The 21,876-nt window shown below is 40.3% G+C and overlaps 5 gene segments (V, D, J or C); all 5 read right to left on the bottom strand.

The window, feature by feature from the left end:
* Nucleotides 1-757: 757 nt before the first annotated feature.
* On the bottom strand, nt 758-1,297 carry LOC111139573. The segment is given in 2 exon segments: nt 758-1,092; nt 1,216-1,297. Coding segments are annotated over 2 exon segments (381 nt in total).
* A 5,597-nt stretch (nt 1,298-6,894) lies between these two features.
* On the bottom strand, nt 6,895-7,486 carry LOC111139566. The segment is given in 2 exon segments: nt 6,895-7,250; nt 7,438-7,486. Coding segments are annotated over 2 exon segments (405 nt in total).
* Nucleotides 7,487-10,139: 2,653 nt separating this feature from the next.
* On the bottom strand, nt 10,140-10,680 carry LOC111139557. The segment is given in 2 exon segments: nt 10,140-10,474; nt 10,599-10,680. Coding segments are annotated over 2 exon segments (381 nt in total).
* A 4,300-nt stretch (nt 10,681-14,980) lies between these two features.
* Nucleotides 14,981-15,556, bottom strand: LOC111139550. The segment is given in 2 exon segments: nt 14,981-15,357; nt 15,505-15,556. Coding segments are annotated over 2 exon segments (429 nt in total).
* A 5,241-nt stretch (nt 15,557-20,797) lies between these two features.
* Nucleotides 20,798-21,552, bottom strand: LOC111139544. The segment is given in 2 exon segments: nt 20,798-21,303; nt 21,501-21,552. Coding segments are annotated over 2 exon segments (558 nt in total).
* Nucleotides 21,553-21,876: the final 324 nt, after the last annotated feature.

Below are 21,876 nucleotides of genomic sequence, written 5' to 3'. Positions count from 1 at the left end.
ACAGGGCTTCAGGGGTATAGAGGCGAGTATGTACGGTGCAGCTTTCCTTGGCACTGAAAAACCACTTCACTCAAGGCCTACTTGTTAGAAGGTTAACGATCCATGTACTTGCCGAAAATAAAAGGAAGGGCACGGTGGGTGATTAAGATATGAGCCAACTCCTCAATTCTGTTTCTAATCTACCCCTTCATGTTGAATATCAGCCTGAGTCTCCCAACTGATTTACTAGAAAAGAAAGCAGGGAAGAGTTTCCTGGTCTCTCTTTCCCTTGCTTAGGTACATCTGTTTCTCCCCCTTTCTTCCCTTCCCTTCTTTCTCTACTAAAACCTGGTTTAGGGCTGATGCTCTCCCATCACTTCTCCTGCCATACTCTGTCAGGAAGACACTGGGCAGAGGCCACCTTTTCAGGCACACTGTGTGTCTCTAAAAGTGTCATAGACGCAACAACACACACCAGGGTGCCATGAACAACTTGTAGGGCTGGACGTTCACTGCAAGGGTGAGCAAGAGACCACTTCATTGTTATGTGATTCTACCTTGAAATTACTTATACCCTGACTGAGGAACTCTTGGCATCAAACTGTTCTCAATGTCACTAAGGAACACCTGGGGTTGGGGAATGTTACTTCTGGTTCCTGTGCTCTAGTGGTTTGTATGGTTTTGTGTCAACCACACACTGAGGGACAAACAACCACAGACTGTGCTGAAACCAGAATGGATCAGGCAGAGACGCTCAGCATCCAGGCCCCTGTTCTGCTCAGAGTTTGTGCTCAGCTCCCCCTGCAGTCCCTGTCACTGTGTCGTTCATGGCACAGTAGTACACAGCTGAATCTGACGCTTGCACTGAGCCTTTCTCCAAGTGGAAGGATTTGGAATCTTTGTTGTAGGTGGCTTCAAATCCTTTGTTGCTTCCTTTCTCCTTGTCCTTCGAGACTTTCAGGAGGAGCTCTAGACCTTCTCCTGGATACTGGACATACCAGTAAAGAGTGGGAGACCATGATGTTGAAAAAGTACAGTTTATAGTCAGGGAAGCCTCTTCTGAGAGGGTCACTTGGCCCTCTGTCTGAGTCACTGAGTCTCCATGTGTTTGTCCTGAGGAAAAAGAAAAGAGACCTGTGTCACCTTGTGCATAAAGCTCTTGGAGAAATTACAGTTAAACAATTTGCTGACACAATGGAAGAAAGGATCCCAAATTTTAAGAGACATTTTACTTACCAAGCATTATGAGTACCACAGTCACGAAGCCTGGAGAGCACTTCATCTCTGGAGTGTCACCTAAATAATGTTCTTCATTCTTACCATGAAGAAAGGTTGGAGTGACAGAGAAATGATCAGTGAAAGCCTACATTTCACACAGGAAATGTGACTGTGGTAGGAAGCTGCACCCCCTGGTGGACAGGGACTGAAATGCGTGCATGTTGGCCAGAATCCTCCCCAAGACAGCCATTTGATTCATCCCTGAATTCATGAGGCACATGCCAGGCTTCAGGTGGCTCTTGGAAGTCTGAACAACAGCAATCCTGACCTCTCAGGTCTATTTGTTCTTAAGACACTGCCTGATATGGAAGTTCTTTAACACAGCATCCCAGGGAATTTCTGTAGCTGGGAGGGTAGCAAACTTCTTAAAGCTTATCTTACTACAGTACTTCATATACTCATGTGTCCATGAAGACCAGCCCAAAACCCACTGACTGCCAGAAATGGGGTTTGAGTTGAATATGGAAAAAGTAATTAGAAGTCAAGTCTTTGCTGAGTGATTCTGTATTCGTTTGTGTCTGTTTTGTTTTGGCACTGTGCTTTAATATTCAGAACAGTGACTGTCATTTTTTAAGCACTCCCTAAATATATGTTAAATTAAAAAAAAATGAGCAAATGCCCTTTACCTGAAACACTGTATTACTTGGTCATAAAAATTAGCAACTTAAGGAATACTCTCATTTTAATATATGTTTTTCAGAATAAAAGTCACACTATTTTATAGGTAACCATTTTAATAGTCAAATATTTATTTTCAGAATCATAAACAATGGAAAATATCAATTGTATTCAGAAGAGAGATCACAAATGAAGTTGACAAATCCCTATAGAATGATGTGAGATTCTTCTTTTTTTAAAGATTTATTTTATTTATGTTTGAGAGTATGAGAGCAAGGGATGGGCAGAAGGGCAGAGGGAGAGGGAAAACACTCCCCAGGCTAAGCACAGAGTCTAACATGAGGATCAACCTCACAGAACTGAGATAACAACTTGAGCCAAACCAAAGGCTGGGTGTTTAATTAATTGATCTGAGATTCTTATCTTATGCTCTCACAGTTTCGTTGACTCTAGCATGAGATGAATAGTGTATGTGAATCAGGTAACAAATACTAATGTTATACTCCCTTATTTAAAGAAAAATATTTGATTGATTGATTTATTTGAGAGAGAAAGCACAAGCTGGCAGGGGGAGCGGGGCAGAGGAATAAGCAGACTCCCTGCTGAGCAGGGATTCCCAACATGGGGCTCAATCCCAGGACTCTGAGATCATGACCTGAGCCAAAGGCAGACGCTTAACTGACTGAGCCTCCCAGGGGCCTCACTAATGCTATATACTCTTAACAGGTTTTAGCCTCAAGGATGCATTCTATTACCACCCATCTACCACATTCTGTTGCCAAACGCTAATCAAAAAAATTTTCCTTGTGATGTAAGAAATCTGGATTATCAGCATAAAGTTCTGGAAAGGAACACATCTTCTGTAAAGCCCTATAAACATTTATCTCTAGACACAGAGATGGAAGCTTAGCTCAAGCTGTTTCCTAGACGCTACTCTCCACACAATCAGATCAAAGAACTTCATGAGTCCAGAGCTAATATGGGAAGTTTTCCAGATGCAGAGCGAAGTAAGAATTCAGGCCTGGATATTTCTTGGGTTCACGTGTCCCCTCCCTTCCCTTCCACCTTCCAATCACATTATCAGAGAAATTATCAGAATGCCTAAAATCTATGTTAAAAAGGAATTTGGGGCAAGTAGCTGCAAACTTGTATGCAGACATGTAGGCAAAATACCAAATAAGTTGGATGATGCTGGATTGAAAAGAAACAGTATAGCACATGGTTGCGGAAAGTCATTACCTATAACTCCTAGTAAAAAAAACATATTTCTAGGCCACTGAAAATGTACAAGAGAAATATTTTGCCTTTTGGTTCACACAAAAGAATTGTACAGCATTGAGGGAAGATGTGCATAGTAAATTTGGATGTTTAATGGCTTTATTAATGGGTAATTTTTGAAAAAAAAAAGCTGTGCCAATTTGAAGTGAACAATTCTATAAGATTTGACATATGAAGCCCTCAGCACAGTTGAGATAATGAACATATGCATCACCCCAACTGTTCCCTCATGTCTCTTTGTAATCTTTCTCTTAATGCTCACCACCCCCATTTCTAGGGAATATTTCTGTCATGAATTTGTCTGCATATTTTTAATTTTGTAGAAATTCTGTATTGTACTCTTCTGTCTGGCTTCTTCTCAGCATAATCATTTTGAGATTTTTTCATTGGTCATAATTATCAAGAGTTTGTTTCTTTCTGTTGCTGTTGTTTCTTTTCTGTTGCTGGTGTATCCCATCATGTGCGTATAAAACAATTTGTCTATTCACCTGTTGCTGACCATATCCCATTAGTCCCAGTGGGGCTCTTACAAATAAAGTTGCTGTGAATATATGTGTATAAGACTTTTTTATAGACATATGCTTTCATTTTTCTCGGTCCATGTATGGGAGTACAATGGCTGGGTCATATGGTACATATACAATTGACTTCGGAAACCAATTTGTTCTAGTAGCTATTTTGTAGAGTCCCTTGCATTTTCTGCTCAGACAATTATGCTGCCTGTTAACAAAGACACGTTCACTTCTTCCTTTCCAAATTCTATGGCTCTTGTTTCTTCCACATGTCTTATTGCATTGGCTGGAACCTCTACTTCAATATTAAATATAAGTGAAAATGAAAATTCTTTCCTTACATCCCAAACTAAGGAGAAGGATTTAAGCTTTCACCATCAAGTATGACATTTGGGACAGACTTTTTGTGGTGCCCTTTTTAAAGGTGAGGATTCCCTTCCATTCTATCTAATTCACTGGGACTTTCTCTCAGGTTCAGATCAGGACTTTGTCAAGATCCCTCCTAAATTGCTCATCAGTTATTTGTCAAAGTCTTTGGATAAATAACTGTCAAATTGTCACAACAAAATTTTAAAAAGTTATCACTTTTCCATTTTATAAATAATGGAACAAATCTCAAAATGATCAGGAAGTTTCATGGCAGAGCTAATAGTTTAGAACACACGGCTCAATGATAACGAAAACCTATTCCCTGTTTTTGCTACTTTGATTGTCATCAGAGAAAAATTGAGAGAGAGACTATATGGTAGTGAAATGACTTCTTCCCAGCCTTTGAAATATTTTAAGACACTCCTTAGCAGGATCTTTATTTATGCAAATGAAACTAAAAAGAAGAATTAAATAACTACAAGTTTAACTCTTTTACCAAAAGAGAAAAGAAAACATAGTACAATGGATGGATACCCAAACTGAATGGATACCCAAACTGATATTCAGGAACTGACCAGTGGCTAGTGGCTTTACCATTCCATCCAGACCAAATATTAGACATCTGATTTAAGCAAGAGTGACAAACTCTTCTAGGGTTTTGTGAGTCACTGATACACAAGAGCTCCATTCATGACTAGTGATCATTCTCTTTCTCTGTTCCTTGAAACTTGCTTGTGATAAGGCAGTCTAGAACATTGTTGTTCCGATTAATAAGTATAGATATTTCTGAAAAAATCTGAAATAGAATGGCCTTATAATCCAGAAATTCAACTGTCATCATGCACTGAAATAAAGTTCTCAGACACCAGTCTGAGAAGCCATGCAGCACTGCCTCTGCCAGGAAGAGCAGCAGCAGCTGAATCCTGCACGTAACTTTTATTTGTTTTTTAATTAAAAAAAAAAAAAAGATTCCTCAAAACATGGGAAAGGATTACAATGGGATGGCAGATACTTGAAACAGGCGTGTACTCCCTCCTACGCGTAGGAATACAGGCAGTCAGTCATGGGGTAAGGGAGGAGCTGAATGTTTGGGCTAGCAATCACCAGGTGCAGAAAGGGGGTACTGAGGGTGGAATTCTTTCATACCTCCTAACTTATGCCCTGCCCCTGGGGATCTTATCCTACTCCAACTGGGCCATTGCCTTCAATAGCCCGAGAGCTGGAATGCTGTTGATGTTTCAGCTGCTTCTATAGTCACTCCTTAGGGCTTACAATATATATTCTAAGAATACCTCCACATTCAACTTCAAGATTCTACTCAAAAATGGAAAGAATTTGGCTATATACCCACAATATTGAAATGTTTGTGGACTCCTATTTCCACCAAAAGGTGGAAGCAACCTTAAAGTCCATCCACAAATAGATGTACATAAACAAAATGTGCTATGTACATACACTGGAATATTATTCAACCTTAAAATGGAAAGAAATCCTCACACACACTGCAACAGAGGTGAATGTTGAGACATTATGTCAAAAAAAATGTCACAAAATGACCAGCATTGCATAATTCCACTTCTAGAGGGGGTATAGCTCAGTGGTAGAGCATTTGACTGCATAATTCCACTTCTATGAGGTACCTAAAGTAGTCAAACTCATGGAAAGAAAAAGCAGAATGGTAGTTCTCAAGGACTGGAGGAATGAAGTAATGGAGAGTGATTGTTTAATGAGTGTAAATATTTAATTTTTCAAGAGGAAAGAATTCTGGAAATGGTATTGCTAGTTGAACAACAATGTCAATGTATTTAATACCACTGAAATGTACACTCAAAATTTTTTTCAATGGTAAAAATATATGTTAAAATGGTAAAAGTTTGCAATTAAAAACATTTGAAGAGATTCTAGTTAAGATTTCTATTTTACTCATCTGCCTTTCTAGCAAATGTAAGAGGGTGTTAGAATGCAAGACTAATTACCAACCATCCATTACCATCTGAATGTTAAGGCACTGGGCAAATAGGGTTAGAGATGGAAGGAGGAAAATGGAGAGAATGAGGATTTTGGAGAGTAGAGCACTGTTCAAACAAGGAGGGCTCAGAGGTGTGAAAACTGAGCCAGATGTTGGCAAGAAGTACTTTTGAAGGAGCGTTGAAGTGAAGGGCAGGAACGGATAAAGGGGAAAATTCACACTCTGCTCCTTCACTGTGTTCCCCTAAGAGTCTCTAATTATGATCATTTGTGGATCAATCTGGGGAGATGCAGGTAAACCTCCTCGATGCAAACTGAGCACATCTATGCTAGAGGTGTTAGTAAGATGGAATGAACACTAGTACAAACTACCTTACAGAGCAGGCTCACTAGAAACTGAATGTGAATACGATAATTCACAGCAAACAAACCTAATTTTAAACTAAATCATTACATGGCATAAAATATCAGGATATAAAACAAAAAAAGGAAAATCACAGAAACATTCACGACCTTTCTTATTCAAGAGATGCCTGTAACATAATATATACTCAATAAGTATGTGCTGAACGAATATGTACTGAACAAATAAATATGTACTGAAAAATCCAACAATTCGCACACATTATTACTGATTTTTGAGTCAAATGTTTCTAAATTTCCTTAGCCAATTCTTCTAGCTAAATCTCATTGCAACATGACAAATTCTTTTTCATGACTAGTCTTCAAAAAACAATTTCAACATAAATTTTCAGGGATTAGGAAGTGTTTGATGCAGATAACTCTTATACCAGAGTGGTAGAGTGAATTTCTCCCTCTACGCCTGCACCTGTGCCACTTCCTGTCTGGGATGACAATTTCCCCCTGCCTTAGGCCCAACACAGGGGAAGCATCAACAAGAGCCCTGAGGTTTGGGTGTACCTCCCTCCATCACTCCCCTCACTGTGGCCTCCCTCAGTGCACAGAAATACACTGCAGAGTCCTCCAGCTGTGAAGCTGAGATGACAAGTTGGATGAAATTTCTTGTCTTCTGAAAATTCATTGAGTAGCGACCTTCGGTGGCATTTTGCTGGTTGTAAGAATCCTGACGAATAAGGAAAACCATTGCCCCACTGTTGGGCTGCTTGTACCATAAAAGACTATAACTTGGTTCATTGGTGCTGTATGTGCATTCCAGAGTGACACTCCCCTTCTCCTGCACTAACATCGCTGGTTGGGCTTGAGTTACCTTCTGGGCAATACTGGATCCTGAAGGAAAAAAACAACAACAACAAACAAACACAGAATCAGAGACTTCTGGAATACGTGATGTGGCACAAAGAACTTCTATTTTACACACTGTCATCCCTCCTTCCCAAGGTTCCCACAAGATCCTGCCTATCTCTTTTGATTTTAGGTCATAGAGGAGACACATTCCCACAGGGACCATCCTTACCTAGCCACACGGAAGTCATGACCACCTTGAGAAGGTTGGAGAGCAACATGTTTGAGTTCTCCCACAAGAGGGAAAATGTCTTCTTCTTCTTCAGCTTCAGGGCTCAGCACTGTGAGGGGATCCTGACAGGGTGAGGGAAGGATTGCTGGTTATGTGCTGCTGTGGCCTCAGAACAGGAAATAGGGGCTTCCTGGTATAGCAAGTGTGTGGGTCATGTTACACTTCTCTATGGCCCAGTGAGTCTCACTACCCAAAATTCTTTTGTATTAAGCAACTTTAATTGAAAACCTTTCATCTGAAAATAGACATGAGTAAAATTTATATTGAAATGAGGATTTGAGGATTGATGGTTTAACTAACTGTGATGTTCATTCATCACATCTGCGATAAAATGGGTGGGTGGCACTTAGTGAAAACATGACAGATAAGGCTCACTTTGGGAGCACATATACTAAAATTAGAATGATACAGAGAAAATTAACATGGCCCGTGTGCAAGAACAACATGCAAATGTCATGTTATGTCAGTGTTCCTCCTCACTACTCATGTCTGTTCAGATGCCTATATTGGAGCCAAAAGCAGAAATATCTAATCACTCTTGCTGAAGAGTTCAGGCTGCAGCCCTCAGGCAATAGATCCTGTCACCGAGATCTTCTCCTCACTGTTTAGTTTCCACAGATCAGCTCTGCTCAGAAAGGCCAGATTAGACACCAGAATTTGGTCATTAGGTTATCAATCCTTTGAATCTATGTTTTTCCCTTACCTCATTTGAACACAATAACCTCCCATGCTTTGTATGCTCAGTTCTGAGCACCCAATGTGACCACTCAGTCTTCTTATATACCTTCTCTCCTCCAATACCCTCAACACATGCGCACACAACCACACCTGTGCACACACATGTACCAACATGGGAAATGCTATCTTCCTCAATTATCAAAAAACACGTGGTGCTTCTTTTCTCTGACCCTTTCCAGAGGGCACAACACATACTGAGGTGCTTCTACAGTAGGCCCAGGTTTCTTCTTATCTAGTCTTTCATGCCAGTTTCCCTTTCTCCATATATAGCTTATCTCCTAAAATTGGTTGTTGTCACTGTCTGCTAATAGCTTTTTTCATATTTCTGTTTGTGTCTATGGCTTTCTGCCCTTTGGGATGTCTTCACTAAAATTTTTAAAGAGTATTAGAGAGGAGCCTGGGTGGCTCGGTCAGTTAAGCTTCTGAGTTCAGCTCAGGATATGGTCTCAGTGTCCTGGGATTGAACCATGCCTCCTGCTCCCTGCTCAGTGGGAAGTCTGTTTCTCCCTCTCCATTAGCCGTCCCCCACTGCTTGTGTTCATGCACATTCTTTCTCAAAAAAATAAAATCATTTAAAAAAAGAGTATTGGAGAAATCAAGAGATAAATATATATATATTATTAATCTACCAGTGGTTTTTTTTTTTTTAAGAGATTTTACCTTTACGTAATCTTTACACTCAACATGGGCTCGAACATAAAGCCTTCAGACTCAGAGTCCCAGCTCTATCCACAGAGCCAGCCAGGCACCCCTAGTCTACTGTGTTTATCCAAATGTCTGAGAAAACACTTATTAAATATCTTTCAAATTGTTTAAAGTATATTTTCACATGCATTTATATTTATACAGGTTGCAAAATAAAAATTACATTTTAAACCAATTAAATAAAAAATATTTTAAATCAAGAACATATAAGTATATGTATTAATATTTTGATCATAACTCATTAATAAAATCTGCAGATAAGTAGATAATAATTAAAGAAGATTGCAACAATATTAACAAAGTCTTGCACTGCAACACAGACATTGCTTTTGTTATTCTTACAGAACTGCACGGACTCCCATACGTTCTCCCAATCCCATGACTTGTGGCTCTCTGTGAGAGGTTGCAAAACAGGAGTTAGAGAAATCTATAGGAGTTCCCTCCCAGTGTCACCTAACTATCGATATTTTTAGGAAACATCAGTGCAAGAGCATTTTCTCTCACTGTATTTTCTGGGCACGGAGAACAATCTCTCTTGAGCTCTTACTGTCAGAAAGCCAGCTGATCTATTTAACTGGTCAGGACATGAGCCACATCCTCCATTCTGTTTCTGCTCCCTACCCCTTCATGTTGAATATCAGCTTGTTACCCCCCCCCCCCCCCCCTCCTGATTTACTAGAAACGAAAGCAGGGCAGAGGTCCCTGGCCTCTCTTTTCCTTGCTCAGGTACATGTGTTCCTCCTCCTTTCTTCCCTTCCCTTCTTTTTCTACTAAAACCTGGTTTGGAGCTGAAGCTCTCCCATCACCTCTCCTGCCATACTCTGTCAAGAAGACACTGGGCAGATGCCACCTTCTCAGGCACACTGTGTGTCTCTAAAAGTGTCATAGACACAGCAACACCCACCAGGGTGCCATGAACAACTTGTGGACATTCACTGCAAGGATGAGCAAAAGACCACTTCACTGTTATGTGATTCTACCTTGAAATTACTTATGCTCTGGCTGAGGAACTCTTGGATTCAAACTGTTCTCAATGTCACTAAGGAACACCTGGGATTGGGGAATGTTACTTCTGGTTCCTATGCTCTAGTGGCTTGTATGATTTTGTGTCAACCACACACTGAGGGACAAACAACCACAGACTGCTGTAACCAGAATGAATCAGGCAGAGACACTCAGCATCCAGGCCCCTGTTCTGCTCAGAGTTTGTGCTCAGCTCCTCCTGCAGTCCCCATCACTGTGTCGTACATGACACAGTAGTACACAGCTGAATCTGACGCTTGCACTGAGCCTTTCTCCAAGTGGAAGGATTTGGAATCTTTGTTGTAGGTGGCTTCAAATCCTTTGTTGCTTCCCTTCTCCTTGTCCCTCGAGGCTTTCAGGAGGAGCTCTAGACCTTCTCCTGGATACTGGACATACCAGTAAAGAGTTGGATAACCAGTTGCTGAATATGTACAGTTTATAGTCAGGGAAGCCTCTTCTGAGAGGGTCACTTGGCCCTCTGTCTGAGTCACTGAATCTCCATGTGTTTGTCCTGAGGAAAAAAAAAAGAGATCTGTGTCACCTTAGGCATAAAGCTCTTGGAGAAAAGTATACTTAAAACTTTTTCCTGACACCATGGAAAAAGGAATCCAAATTTTAAGAGGCTTTTTACTTACCGAGCATTATGAGTACCACAGTCACGAAGCCTGGAGAACACTTCATCTCTGGAGCATCACCTAAACAATGTTTTTCATTCTTCACATGAAGAAATGTTGAAATGACAGAAATGATCAGTGGAAGCCCACATTTCACACAGGAAATGTGATTGTGGTAGGAAGCTGCACCCCCTGGTGGACAGGGACTGAAATGTGGGTGTGTTGGCCAGAGTCCCTTAAAACACTGAGACAATACCAGACTGGTCAAGAAATTACTACTACAGACCCCTTTATAAAATCCAAACCTTGGAGAAGTAACATTAATTCAAGTAGCAGAATTAATGAAAATCTCATTTATATCTCATTTTACAAAAAATCATGTTGTCAGTGTTGGTCAATATGTTTTTAATGTTGGTCACAACTTTCAAATACTATAAAGACGATGACGTTCCTTTTTTGTGTTAAAGATTTTATTTATTTTTGTAAGAGAGAGAAAGAGAGCGGAGGAGGGAGGGGCAGACTCTCCATTGAGCAGGGTACCTGATGATCCAGGACCCTGGGATCATGATCTGAGCCGAAGGCAGACGCTTAACCAACTGAGCCACCCAGGCACCCAACAATGAGGTTTTTAACTTCCTAACTTTTCTTAACCCTTTCACATATCTCGTGCATCCTATTAGGAATGCAGAGCAAATACATGAATATTTGATGTATTCATGTAATTCAAATTAGTTTTGTCAGAAAGACAAATCTCACAGTAAAAAAGGCAAGGTAGAAGCTAAGAAAAAGAAGCCTATGTATAGGCATAGAAGCTTATGTAACCATCTCTTTTTTATTTTTTTTTAAAGATTTTATTTATGTATTTGTCAGAGGGAGAGAGAAAGCACAAGCAGGCAGAGGCAGAGAGAGAAGCAGGCTCTCCGCTGAGCAGGGAGCCCAATGCAGGACTCAATCCCAGGACCCTGGGAATCATGACCTGAGCCAAAGGGAGCCGCTTTACCAATGGAGCCATCCAGGCATCCCTGTAACCATCTCTTTAAAAATAGAAAGACAAAGCCATGGGACAGTTCATAATATCATCTTGGTTACAGAAAATTTGGCACCGAGCGTCTAGCGGCTCAGTTGGTTAAGTGAATGCTCATGTATTGTATGCTCCCGTCATTATGACATTTTAAAACACAAAAATAAGAATAGACCAATGTTTGCAAGGAGTGGGGAATATGGAAGTGTGTAAAGGTAAGAGAATAGCACAAGAGAGTTTTGGAGACCAAAGAAAGTATTCTGTACAGTGATTGTATGATGGTTACATGAACTATACAATGTATTAAAATTCAAAATTCACAGGAACATACACCAAAAATGTGAATTTTCTATATAATTATTTTCAAATAAAAAATTTAGGGGCAACTGGGTTGCTCAGTTGGCTAAAGGTCTTCTGGGGTCCCGAGATCTAGCCCTGCATCTGGCTCCCGAGATCTAGCCCTGCATCTGGCTCCCTACTCAGCCAGGAATTTGCTTCTCTTTCTCCCACTGCCTCCCCCCATTCCTGCCCACGCCCTCTGTCTCACTCTCTCTCAAATAAATAAAATCTTTTAAAAAATTCACTTGAGGTATTATAAATAAATGAATAAAAATTTCAACGCTGACATCAAAATGGCAAAATAGAAATTTTCTACCATCTCTGCCTCCCCTCCCAAAAAAAACCTCCACCAATTTTCACAGTCATACAATAAACTAAAAGAAAGTGTCTATTAAGAAGTCCTGCAAAGAAGACACAGCAGTTGTGGAACAAAACGAATTTGAGATTGGATAGATTGAGGAGAGGATGAAAAACAATTTCACTTTACCTTCATCATCCCAGCCCATGTGACTCAGTCCCGAGCCAAGAGGAACTTTCCAGCCTGTGATTTCCCCATAGAGGAACGTGAGAACATGTGAGTGAACACATGACCCTCCAGCTCTGGAGGATGCTCCCAAAGAGGAACCTCTTTCTAGCCTCATGCAGAATACTGAGCTGTACTGCTCACTGGGGAGTGAGTGGGGTCCTCCAAGCAGAACAGCAGCCAGGGCTCTTGGAGGGCGGTAAAACAACATGGACCCTCCAATCCATGGCAGAGCTTCCATTAGGAATCTGCCCTTGACCCACTGGAGATGGCCTGCCTAGACCCCCACAAATGGTCCATGAGCACACACAACACTCAGTCCCTCACCCATGCATCATCCCACCCTGGGCCTCCCACCAGTGCACACAGGATGACAACAGCAGTGAGCTTTTGTAAGCGGCTAGTGAGCATGCGCAGAGAGTAGATCCACTCTCCCTGATTGGGAGAAATCATGCAAATTCAGTCAACGCCGTCCTAGAGAAAGCAAACAAAAGGGAGACTCTCAGCACCCAGTCTGGCTTCACAGGATCCAGAGAAGTCCTAAAAGTTTGTACTACCTTGTCCCAGGATGTAGGAAACAAATACACCAAACATGATGAAGGCTTAAACCGGAATGTGTCTGGATCTGAGACTCAGTGCACACTCAGGCTAAAACACTTGTTTTCTTCCACTGCATCGATTCTCACCTCAGTATGACCAAGCATTCAAACCTGTAGGAACTGCACCCTCTGTCTTGCTTCTAATTGATTTAAGAGGAAACGAATGAATAATATAGGAGCATGCTTCCTTCTGACTCCATTATCAGGCTTGAAGGAAAAGCACCCTCCAGGAGTCATCTTCCTTCTACTGCACAGGACCTGGCGGTATAAGGAGGGAAAGAATCAAGTCCATTGACGTGTTGGGCTACAGTTCTAACCTCCTCTGTTCAGCTGTTTTAAATTGAATTTAATCTGAACACTTCCCCAGTAAGAATAAGCCATTAGAAATTTCTAACAACCATAACTCAGCTAAGAGAAACCATTCTCACTGTGCCAATTGCCAATTATATCCATCCTTAGTTAGGAAGACTTCAAGGGACCTAGAAAGGAGCCTCCCTTAAGCAGGGGTGGGAGATTGAGAGAATTAAATATTTACACAACTTCATTTCCTTTGACTTCTTCAAGATACTAGAGAAATAACTTTTTTTTTTTTTTCCAAAGGACGGTTGTAGTTAGTAATGTTTAACTCAGTCAAATGTGAACATGTGGCAGGGAGGTTGATATCACATTATCTCTACATCAGCCATTAGTCCAAATGCCTTTGTGCAATTTACTAGTAATAGTAAGGTGGCTGGTACATGCATATAAAATTTTCCCATATATCTCAGAAGGAAGATTTTCATTATAATGATGACCAAGAATAAATATAACAAAGTCCAAGAATAAATTGAATTATCTTCAAACAACTGAGCATTATTAGGAAAGAGACACATATAATTAGAAATAAACAGTATATTGTAAAAACAATCAAATACTCAGATATAGAATAAGGACATTTCTTTTCACAAATCAATTTAATTCAATCATAAGGATTAATAAAACTATGAGTAAGTAGCAGAATTCTCCTTTCCGTCTTTCTTTAACATCTACTTATAATTAATTATGTGAAAAAGTTTGTGATACTTAAAGAAAATATACCAGTGAATGAAATACAAAATTCTGTCTCCTAGATTCTATGAGAAAGTGACTGTGAAAAGAGACTGACAAAATTTTGTAAACAAGACTAGATTTCTGAGTTTTATCTGAAGCACACATTATCAAATCTCTCCCTATCTTAATTTCCCTTAAACACACAAACAATGCATACCATCCCTGGGCGCTAAAGGAAAACCCATGACACAAGAAGAAAGTGATCAAAGCACATAGAAATTTTTGGCAGTCAACTTTTGCCCTAAATATAGACGAACAAAATTAATATGAAACTACTATTAATGAAAATACCTCACAGAGATATTTTAAAGCAATGCTAAATGAAAACTTAAAAAAAAAAAAAAAGACCTTTGAGGGACAGAATTGATGAAGTGGGGAATGCTCAGATCAAAATACATAAAGTGAAAAAATCGTGAATGTAATTCTAATAAATATTGTAGAGACTAAAGGGAATATTAGCAATATTATCTGATTACAGAATTTCACTTTCATATTTCTACTTTCCATATTTCTATATTTGACATGTAATGTTTTAGAATCAGAAAAACAATAAATGCCACCTTTGAAACACAATATTAAGTGCCCATCCATAATAAGGACTGTATTACTGGTTCTTTGTAGGAGAGGAGTCTGAATAACAAATGTAAAGACATCTTTAAAACCTGAATTTCAAAAAAAAACATTAAAAGTCTATTCAAGAATACATTAAAAAATAGTCATCCACCAAAATGTTCTAAACCTGTCTGGGTCATCTCCATCCTAATAGTCTTACTACATTCTTTTAATGTCTAACATATTAGATTCCACCTACAGACGAACAACAGCACAAAAGCTATCCTTGAAGGCCTGTGTCAGAGGACAGGGGCTGCCCCAGTCCCAGGATTGAGTGCAGGCAGCAGGTGCCTGGGAAGCAATGTGTGCTTGCTGCACAGAAGTACACAGCTGAGTCTTCAGGCTGGGTGTCTCTGATGTGCAGGGAGAGATGTTTGGCCATTCTATTCAATGAAACAGTGAGTCTTTGTTCTTCTTTTGTGGCCATGCTTGAACGAATGTCTATAAGGAGCTGGGGACCTTTTCCAGGTTCTTGCTTATACCAGGGGAAGTAGTCTGAGGTACTGTCTGAATAACTGCAGTTGATAACAGAGCTGCTTCCCTCCTGGACACTCAGGGTAGAAGGATGCTGCTCCACATTCTCTCCCTGGCTGAACCCTGTGCAGAAAGAAAAGGTCAGAGAAAGGAGGAGAGATTCTGGGTTATTGTGCTTCAGAATGCTCTTTTCCTACACTAATGGGAGGAAACCTGAGTAAAGCCAGTCTTGACTTCTGAAGAATATCCACTAATATACTCTGAACTTACAGTTCAGCTGCAGCCACGAGAACATGATTAAAGCTTTCATGGATGTCTTCATGGTTCCTCCCAGTTAAGCTCAGGTTCAGAATTGCAGCCTCCAGCCAGCTCAACACCTTCTCTTATCAGGCTGTACCTTCTTTCCTCTAACAGAGTACTTTCCCACATTGTGTACCAGCCAATAAGAAAAAGACCCTGCTCCTGCCATAGTCTAAGTCCATCAGATGCACTAAAATGAACCCTCCACATGTTCTGCATCAGCACAGGTGCACTGCCATCTTGTGGTCACATCTCTACTGAACTTGCTGTGGAAATGCTCTTCTCTTAGCCTGTGCCTCTGAGGGACTCACATGTATCAAGGCAGCAATCAGTCAAGCAAATTAAATCTTAGGTCAGGGATGAAGGGCACAGTGAGAACGTGGAGATCAAGGTTTATGCCTCTGTGCATTACCGAGTTACTGTTTATAAGTTGGAAAGCTATAGATGTTATTGCTATTTATTCCATGATAGGTCTGGTGCACACGTTTGAAATCAGGAGGGAATCATGATTCACGCTCTTAAAAAAGATATTAGAGAAACTTCCCTTTCTGCCAAATCTATCATTCTCATTTGTGACGAAGAAAACTCTTTGTAAAAGGAACATGTAACCCAAAGTTTAAAGTAAGAGAGAGAAGATCATATGATATTTCAAATGTTTCTGATCTCAGGCTCTGTTTCGCCTAGCTGGTCTTGCCCATGACCTTGCTTTTTTCAGAGGATTGACAGTACCAACAGTCAAAATGTAGACTGTTCTCTCACTTAAGATGACTATAACAAAAAGTAAAGGACTAAATCTAAATGATAAGCAGTGGGGATAACTTCCATCAGTTATTAATATTTCAAATACAGGAAATACTTTGACCAAAGATTGCACTAATTTACATAAATAAATCTGATATGCTTTAAGAAATTTATTTGAATGCTATGTGTTTTATATTCTGGAAAGTACTGAAAGACACAGTAGAAATTATGATGAAACCTCAACCTGGGAACTCAGAAAATACAACCACATGTAAGTTTATCCTTGAGGTGATTTCCTTTTCTCAAATCAAAATAGGTGGCATGTCCTCCAATGCAATTACTGACTCATGGCCTCAGGACAATTTCCTCTTAAGTATTAGCCATCTACCCTGTCATGCTTCCCAGTTCCTGCCCAGCACACTTCACATTCCATACACCATCATATTTCTCCTAAACGCCACTACAGTGTTTGATAAAGGTCAGCGGCCCTGTGAGTTTCCAGAATTATCTCTCTCTGCTAAAACCCCTTTCACATTCATATTAATTATCTGGAAATTTCTGATGACCTCTATAACAATAAATCCAGGCAATCACAAATATTCCCTGTGCTCTGGGGATGGTACCAACAAGAAACTTGTCCTAAAGAACTGATTAGGAGAAATGGTCTCTGGGAAAACAAGATAACCTCATTTTCAAAAGAAGCCCCTTTCCTCTAATTCCTACTCATGGATGCTCTTAAATGACAAAGAATAAACTCATCTTCCTTCCATCTTTCTCACCTTGAAAGCTTTAAAGACAGCTATGGTGAAGAATATCAATCAACTCAATATATAAATATACATGTATATATGAAATTGTTTTTATGTTTGGAAAATTTCTTCATTCAGAGCATCTTCCATTCTTTCACCCATTCCCCATAAAATAAGCATGCTCAAACACTTCTCTGGGCAAATTTTCCTCTTCTCAGAGATCAATAAGACAATATTTGCGCTTTTGAGGTGTGACACTAACAACAAATATAATGGTCTGAATATGACCATTCATATGAACGACTCTCTTCCATGAATTAACTATTGCAGAGAAACAGCCATTCTTGCAGCAAAATTTCCAGCTCCATGATGATTTCATAGAATATTGCTTTCCTTTTGTTAAAGTGCTGGCCTAGAAAACCTTCACCTACCATCTTGGTGGACTTCCAGCTGCACGAGTCTCCCAATTCCAATGGTCATTTTGCAGACAATGTGTGAATTATACTCATTATACTCAAACTGCCTTCAAGGGATTTCCACCTGGGATGATAAATACATTTGCTATTTTGGGGAAAGTCCTTAGAAATACATGTTGGTGTTCACATGACACCATCCCCTCTGGCTTTCTCCCACAGAAACAGTGAGTGATGTACGAGTTTGCTGGTAGAATCACAGTAGCTCAGCCTGAGTGTCTTTCCTGCCCAAGGTCTCAGACATTTACACATGGTGGAACTCTTCATTTAGGGTTTCAAAATGATAGGAGCATGACTTTATCAGACCAAAACTGCAGAGATCTGGGCTTGCATTAAACACATTCTCTTTACACAGCAGGATGGTCCTACAGCAAGGAGGCAAGGGAGAGAATGTTTTAAAGGAAGTAGGAAACCTACTTTCTTTCTCACCCAGATCATTTACTACCTAATTGTTCCATGCTGTCATCTAGAATACAGTCTCTAGATCGTAAAATGAAGTTGGACAAAAGGATTTCTAAGGGCTCTTCCAACTCTAAGTTCCTTTTATACTGTATAACAAAGATATATTTATTGAATACTGGTTGTGTGCAATGTGGACTAGTGTCAGAGTGGGAGAAATTGCCTGCATCACGGAACCCCAATACCATTTTCACAATAGCATGTAATCTAATGGATCTGAGGTTGATCCTAACCCACCGTGAGGCCTCTTCAGAATAGAGACACAATTCTCAGGACGAGATCCTATTTGGGTTTTTGTTTCTTCTATGAGATCAATAATGTATCAAGGAGAACTAAAGCCAAATTAACATGGGAAAAAAATGGGACTTTATTCACTGAGTGGAAAGTCCTTCATAGGCAGTGAGACCAGGGGGCTCCATGGCTGAGCCATGGGTAAGCAGGATGGTCTTCTGGAGTCATATTTCTTCTATTTATCTATTACATATAATTGTATGTATTGTATGAAAAAAAGAAAAACAAATTAGGCAAGGTGGATGAACTTACTAATATGGAAAGTGGGAAGCACTTTCTAAAATAGTCTAATTGCTTGCTGGATTCTGACTTTCTCCTTAAAACTTCAGTTTGGAGGTTTAAAATTTCCAGCCATGGATACCTATACAATTTTTGAGATCATTTCAAAATGAAAATGTAGGATCTTTATTCAAAAAGCAGGGAAAATGTGTCACTAGGTAATGTTTCTAAGGGACCATTTTTCTAAAATGCTTTAACTCTTCATACATACTAGTTTCATGTCTCTCAATTTAATTTTTTAAAGACTCTTATTTTCAAACACTTCAACTAAGTTCAAAGATAATGAGGCAGACGTACTGAGGTATCCAGTGCATTTCCTGCCCCCATACAGGTACAACCTCTCCCATGTCAACTTCTCCAGGACACATTTTACAATGGACGGGCCTTCACTGCTTCATCCTATCACTCAAAGACCACAGTTTTTCTAGGGTTCACTTCAGCTGTTGTACATTCTGTGGGTGTGAACAAGTGTATAAGGAATGTATCCACCATTATACTATCATAGCTACTAGGCTCGCTACACTAAATATTCTCTGTGCTCTTCATCCCTGCTGCTCCCCTCAAACTTTGGCAACCACAATCTTTTTTTCCCTCCTAGTTTTCCTTTTTCCAGAATGTCATAGGATCAGAATCATACCCTATGTAGTCTTTTCAGAGGGGCTGTATTCACTTACTAAAATGCATATAAAGTTCCCCTATGGCTTCATAGCTCCTTTTTTTTTTTTAAACCAGCAAATCATATTCCAGTGTTTGGATGTACCACCATTTATTTATTCATTCACTTATTGAAAGACATGCAACTTACCTCAAGGTTTTGGCAATTATGAATAAAATTGCTATAAAGCACCTGTGTACAAGTTTGTGTGGACGTAACTCTTAAAACCCTTTGGGAAAATACTCAGGAAAGTCATTGCTGCATCAAACGCTAAGAGTATGTTTAGTCCCGTAAGAAACTGCCAAACTGCTTTCTTGAAATGTCCAGGTATACACTTTCAATCTGTAGTAATTTCCCTATAATATTTACTGTACCCTTTGATGCATGTCAAAGCCCCAGCTAGTCCAAAGCAGGCACAGACACCACAGGTGACCCTGCCAAATGCTCAGCTCACACACAGCCTGCTGTGACCCAGAATCTGAGCCTGCATGTGTTCCCACCTATGTCCTGCTGCCCACGTACCTCTCTGCTCAGGAACTTGTTCCTCCCACTTATTGGACTCACTTATAAAAGACAAGCATAAAGGTAAAACTAGTATTAATTTCAAGACAGTGAGGGCACAGCATCAAACCAAGGTCAGGGTTCCTTGGAAGAGTGAAGGGCTGTGTAACTTCACAGGTCCCATGCTTAAGAAACTGAGTTTCCTCCCTGCTTCAGGGAGTCTGCCCATTTACTTCCATCTGAATTTTCAGGGGCATAGGCCTTCCTATCAATGCCCTTTTCTCAACATAAAAGCCAGTGCAGGCTGGAATTCAGTTTGTACTGGAATCTTTACACATGTAAGTTTCGACTTTGTATTTGAGGTCTGGCTACAACAGAGACAGGGATCTTTTAGGGGAGTCCTGGAAGCTGTTTGCTTCCCTTCCCCAACTAGGAATGGTGTTACAAAATCACGAGTAATAGATTCATTTAAAATGCAAGGAAGAGCAATAGATTTTCATGGAACAGAATGAAAATTTCCATGAGCTCTTCTCCACAAGGTGCTATTTAGAATTACTCAAATAGATACTTTTGTCAGTGATGTATGTCAATACATTGTACAAATCGTTTGGATTTTATTATTCTGTAGGGTCTTCTATACCAGGTTCTCAGAGGATAAGCTCTAATGTCACCTCAAGTTCACTAATTTTGAAATAATATGATCTCAAAAATGTAACTTATGCTCTAGAATCCTCCCTTTATTCATGCATAAAAGTAAAGTACTTATTCACAGAGTATTATCTTACTGAAAAAGAAAATATATGTTATAAGTAGAGTGCCCAACCCTCAATAAAATTATTTTATTGTATTTGTGTTCCCAGGAGTAAAAAACTAAATACAGAGTTTAAAAAACATTGTGCATATTCTGTTTACATTTCTTTGAAAAAGAACCACCCACAGGTAACTAAAAAATTTAGTCATCTCTTTGTTTGCTGATGACCACTGAATTTTTTGAGCATTTTCCATTTGACTACTTACAGATAATTTATATGCTAGCTGCCAGGACATCTGTTTTCCCAGGGTACTGGATATGGGCATCTCTATCACTTGCTCCAATGACTCCATGGTAGAGGTTTTTACCTGCAAAGGGCTTTCTGGGAAGAAAAAGGGCAAGTAAGTGAAATGAAAGCCCTGATGGGTCTAATTTTAGGAGGGGGATAAAAGTGCCCTAACATAAATCTGAAAGTCTGAAAATGTGCAAAGCCTGCTCTGGGGGCAAATGCCTGCCCCAGGGAAGGGCGGGGGCTGCAGGCGCAGCTGCAGTTTGGGTGCAGGCTGCAGATCACAGGGGAACACTGTGCCTCCCCCGCACACAGGTAGGTGGCTGAGTCTTCCAGCTGGGAGGCCCCGATGTGGAGGGTGCTGGACCGTTCCTTAGTATTCACTGTGCAGTTTAACCTCCCACTCTGCTTCATCCCTGAAGCTATGTAAAACAGCCGGGTGAGACTGCCGCCCCCGGGGTTCTGTCGGAACCACTGCACATTGGTCACTGCATTAGAGAAACTGCACTTGAGCGTAGAGCTGGCTCCCTCCTGGAGGCTCAGGTCTGAAGGGCTCTGCTCCACCGTCATCCCTCTCACCCCTGTGTGGAAAGAGAGGAACAAACACAAGTGATGTCACTGGGGAGTCACTGGTGCTATTTTCAAACCTGTAAAATAAATATCCCAAGACACACCACTGAAAATGTAAGACCCTCTAGGAGCTCAGTGTCAGCCGCCTCCCCCCCACCAATGTGGGCTGTGCATTGCTCCCCAGCCCCATCTGGAACACCCTACTCACAGCAAACCTGGAGCCATAGGAGCCCCAGCAGAGCTTCCCAATGTCTCCTCATGATTTCTTGTCCAGTTGTTGAATTACTGATAATGCTACTGTGCTGGGTGTAGTCTTGGATTCAGAGAAATTGTGTTCTTACACTCAATCCTTTCCACCAGAATCACTGAGCACCAATCACACCTCAGCTCTGTCACTCACTCAAGACTCCACCCACAGTGGCCCAGTGACACTCATAACAATCTCTCCAAAATTATGATTTTTACAGTGCAGAGAGGTAGGGACAATATTTCTAATATAGGAAGATATAAGAGGTTTTTTTCTTAAACACTTATGTAAGAAATTTGTGGGTTAGTGTATGAGGAAAGGTGAATGATTCTTCTAG

Source organism: Enhydra lutris, unplaced genomic scaffold (assembly GCF_002288905.1).
Source record: "Enhydra lutris kenyoni isolate GAN:26980312 unplaced genomic scaffold, ASM228890v2 scaffoldscaffold4, whole genome shotgun sequence".
NCBI lineage: Eukaryota > Metazoa > Chordata > Mammalia > Carnivora > Mustelidae > Enhydra > Enhydra lutris.
This window is presented reverse-complemented; position numbering and strand designations above follow the sequence as displayed.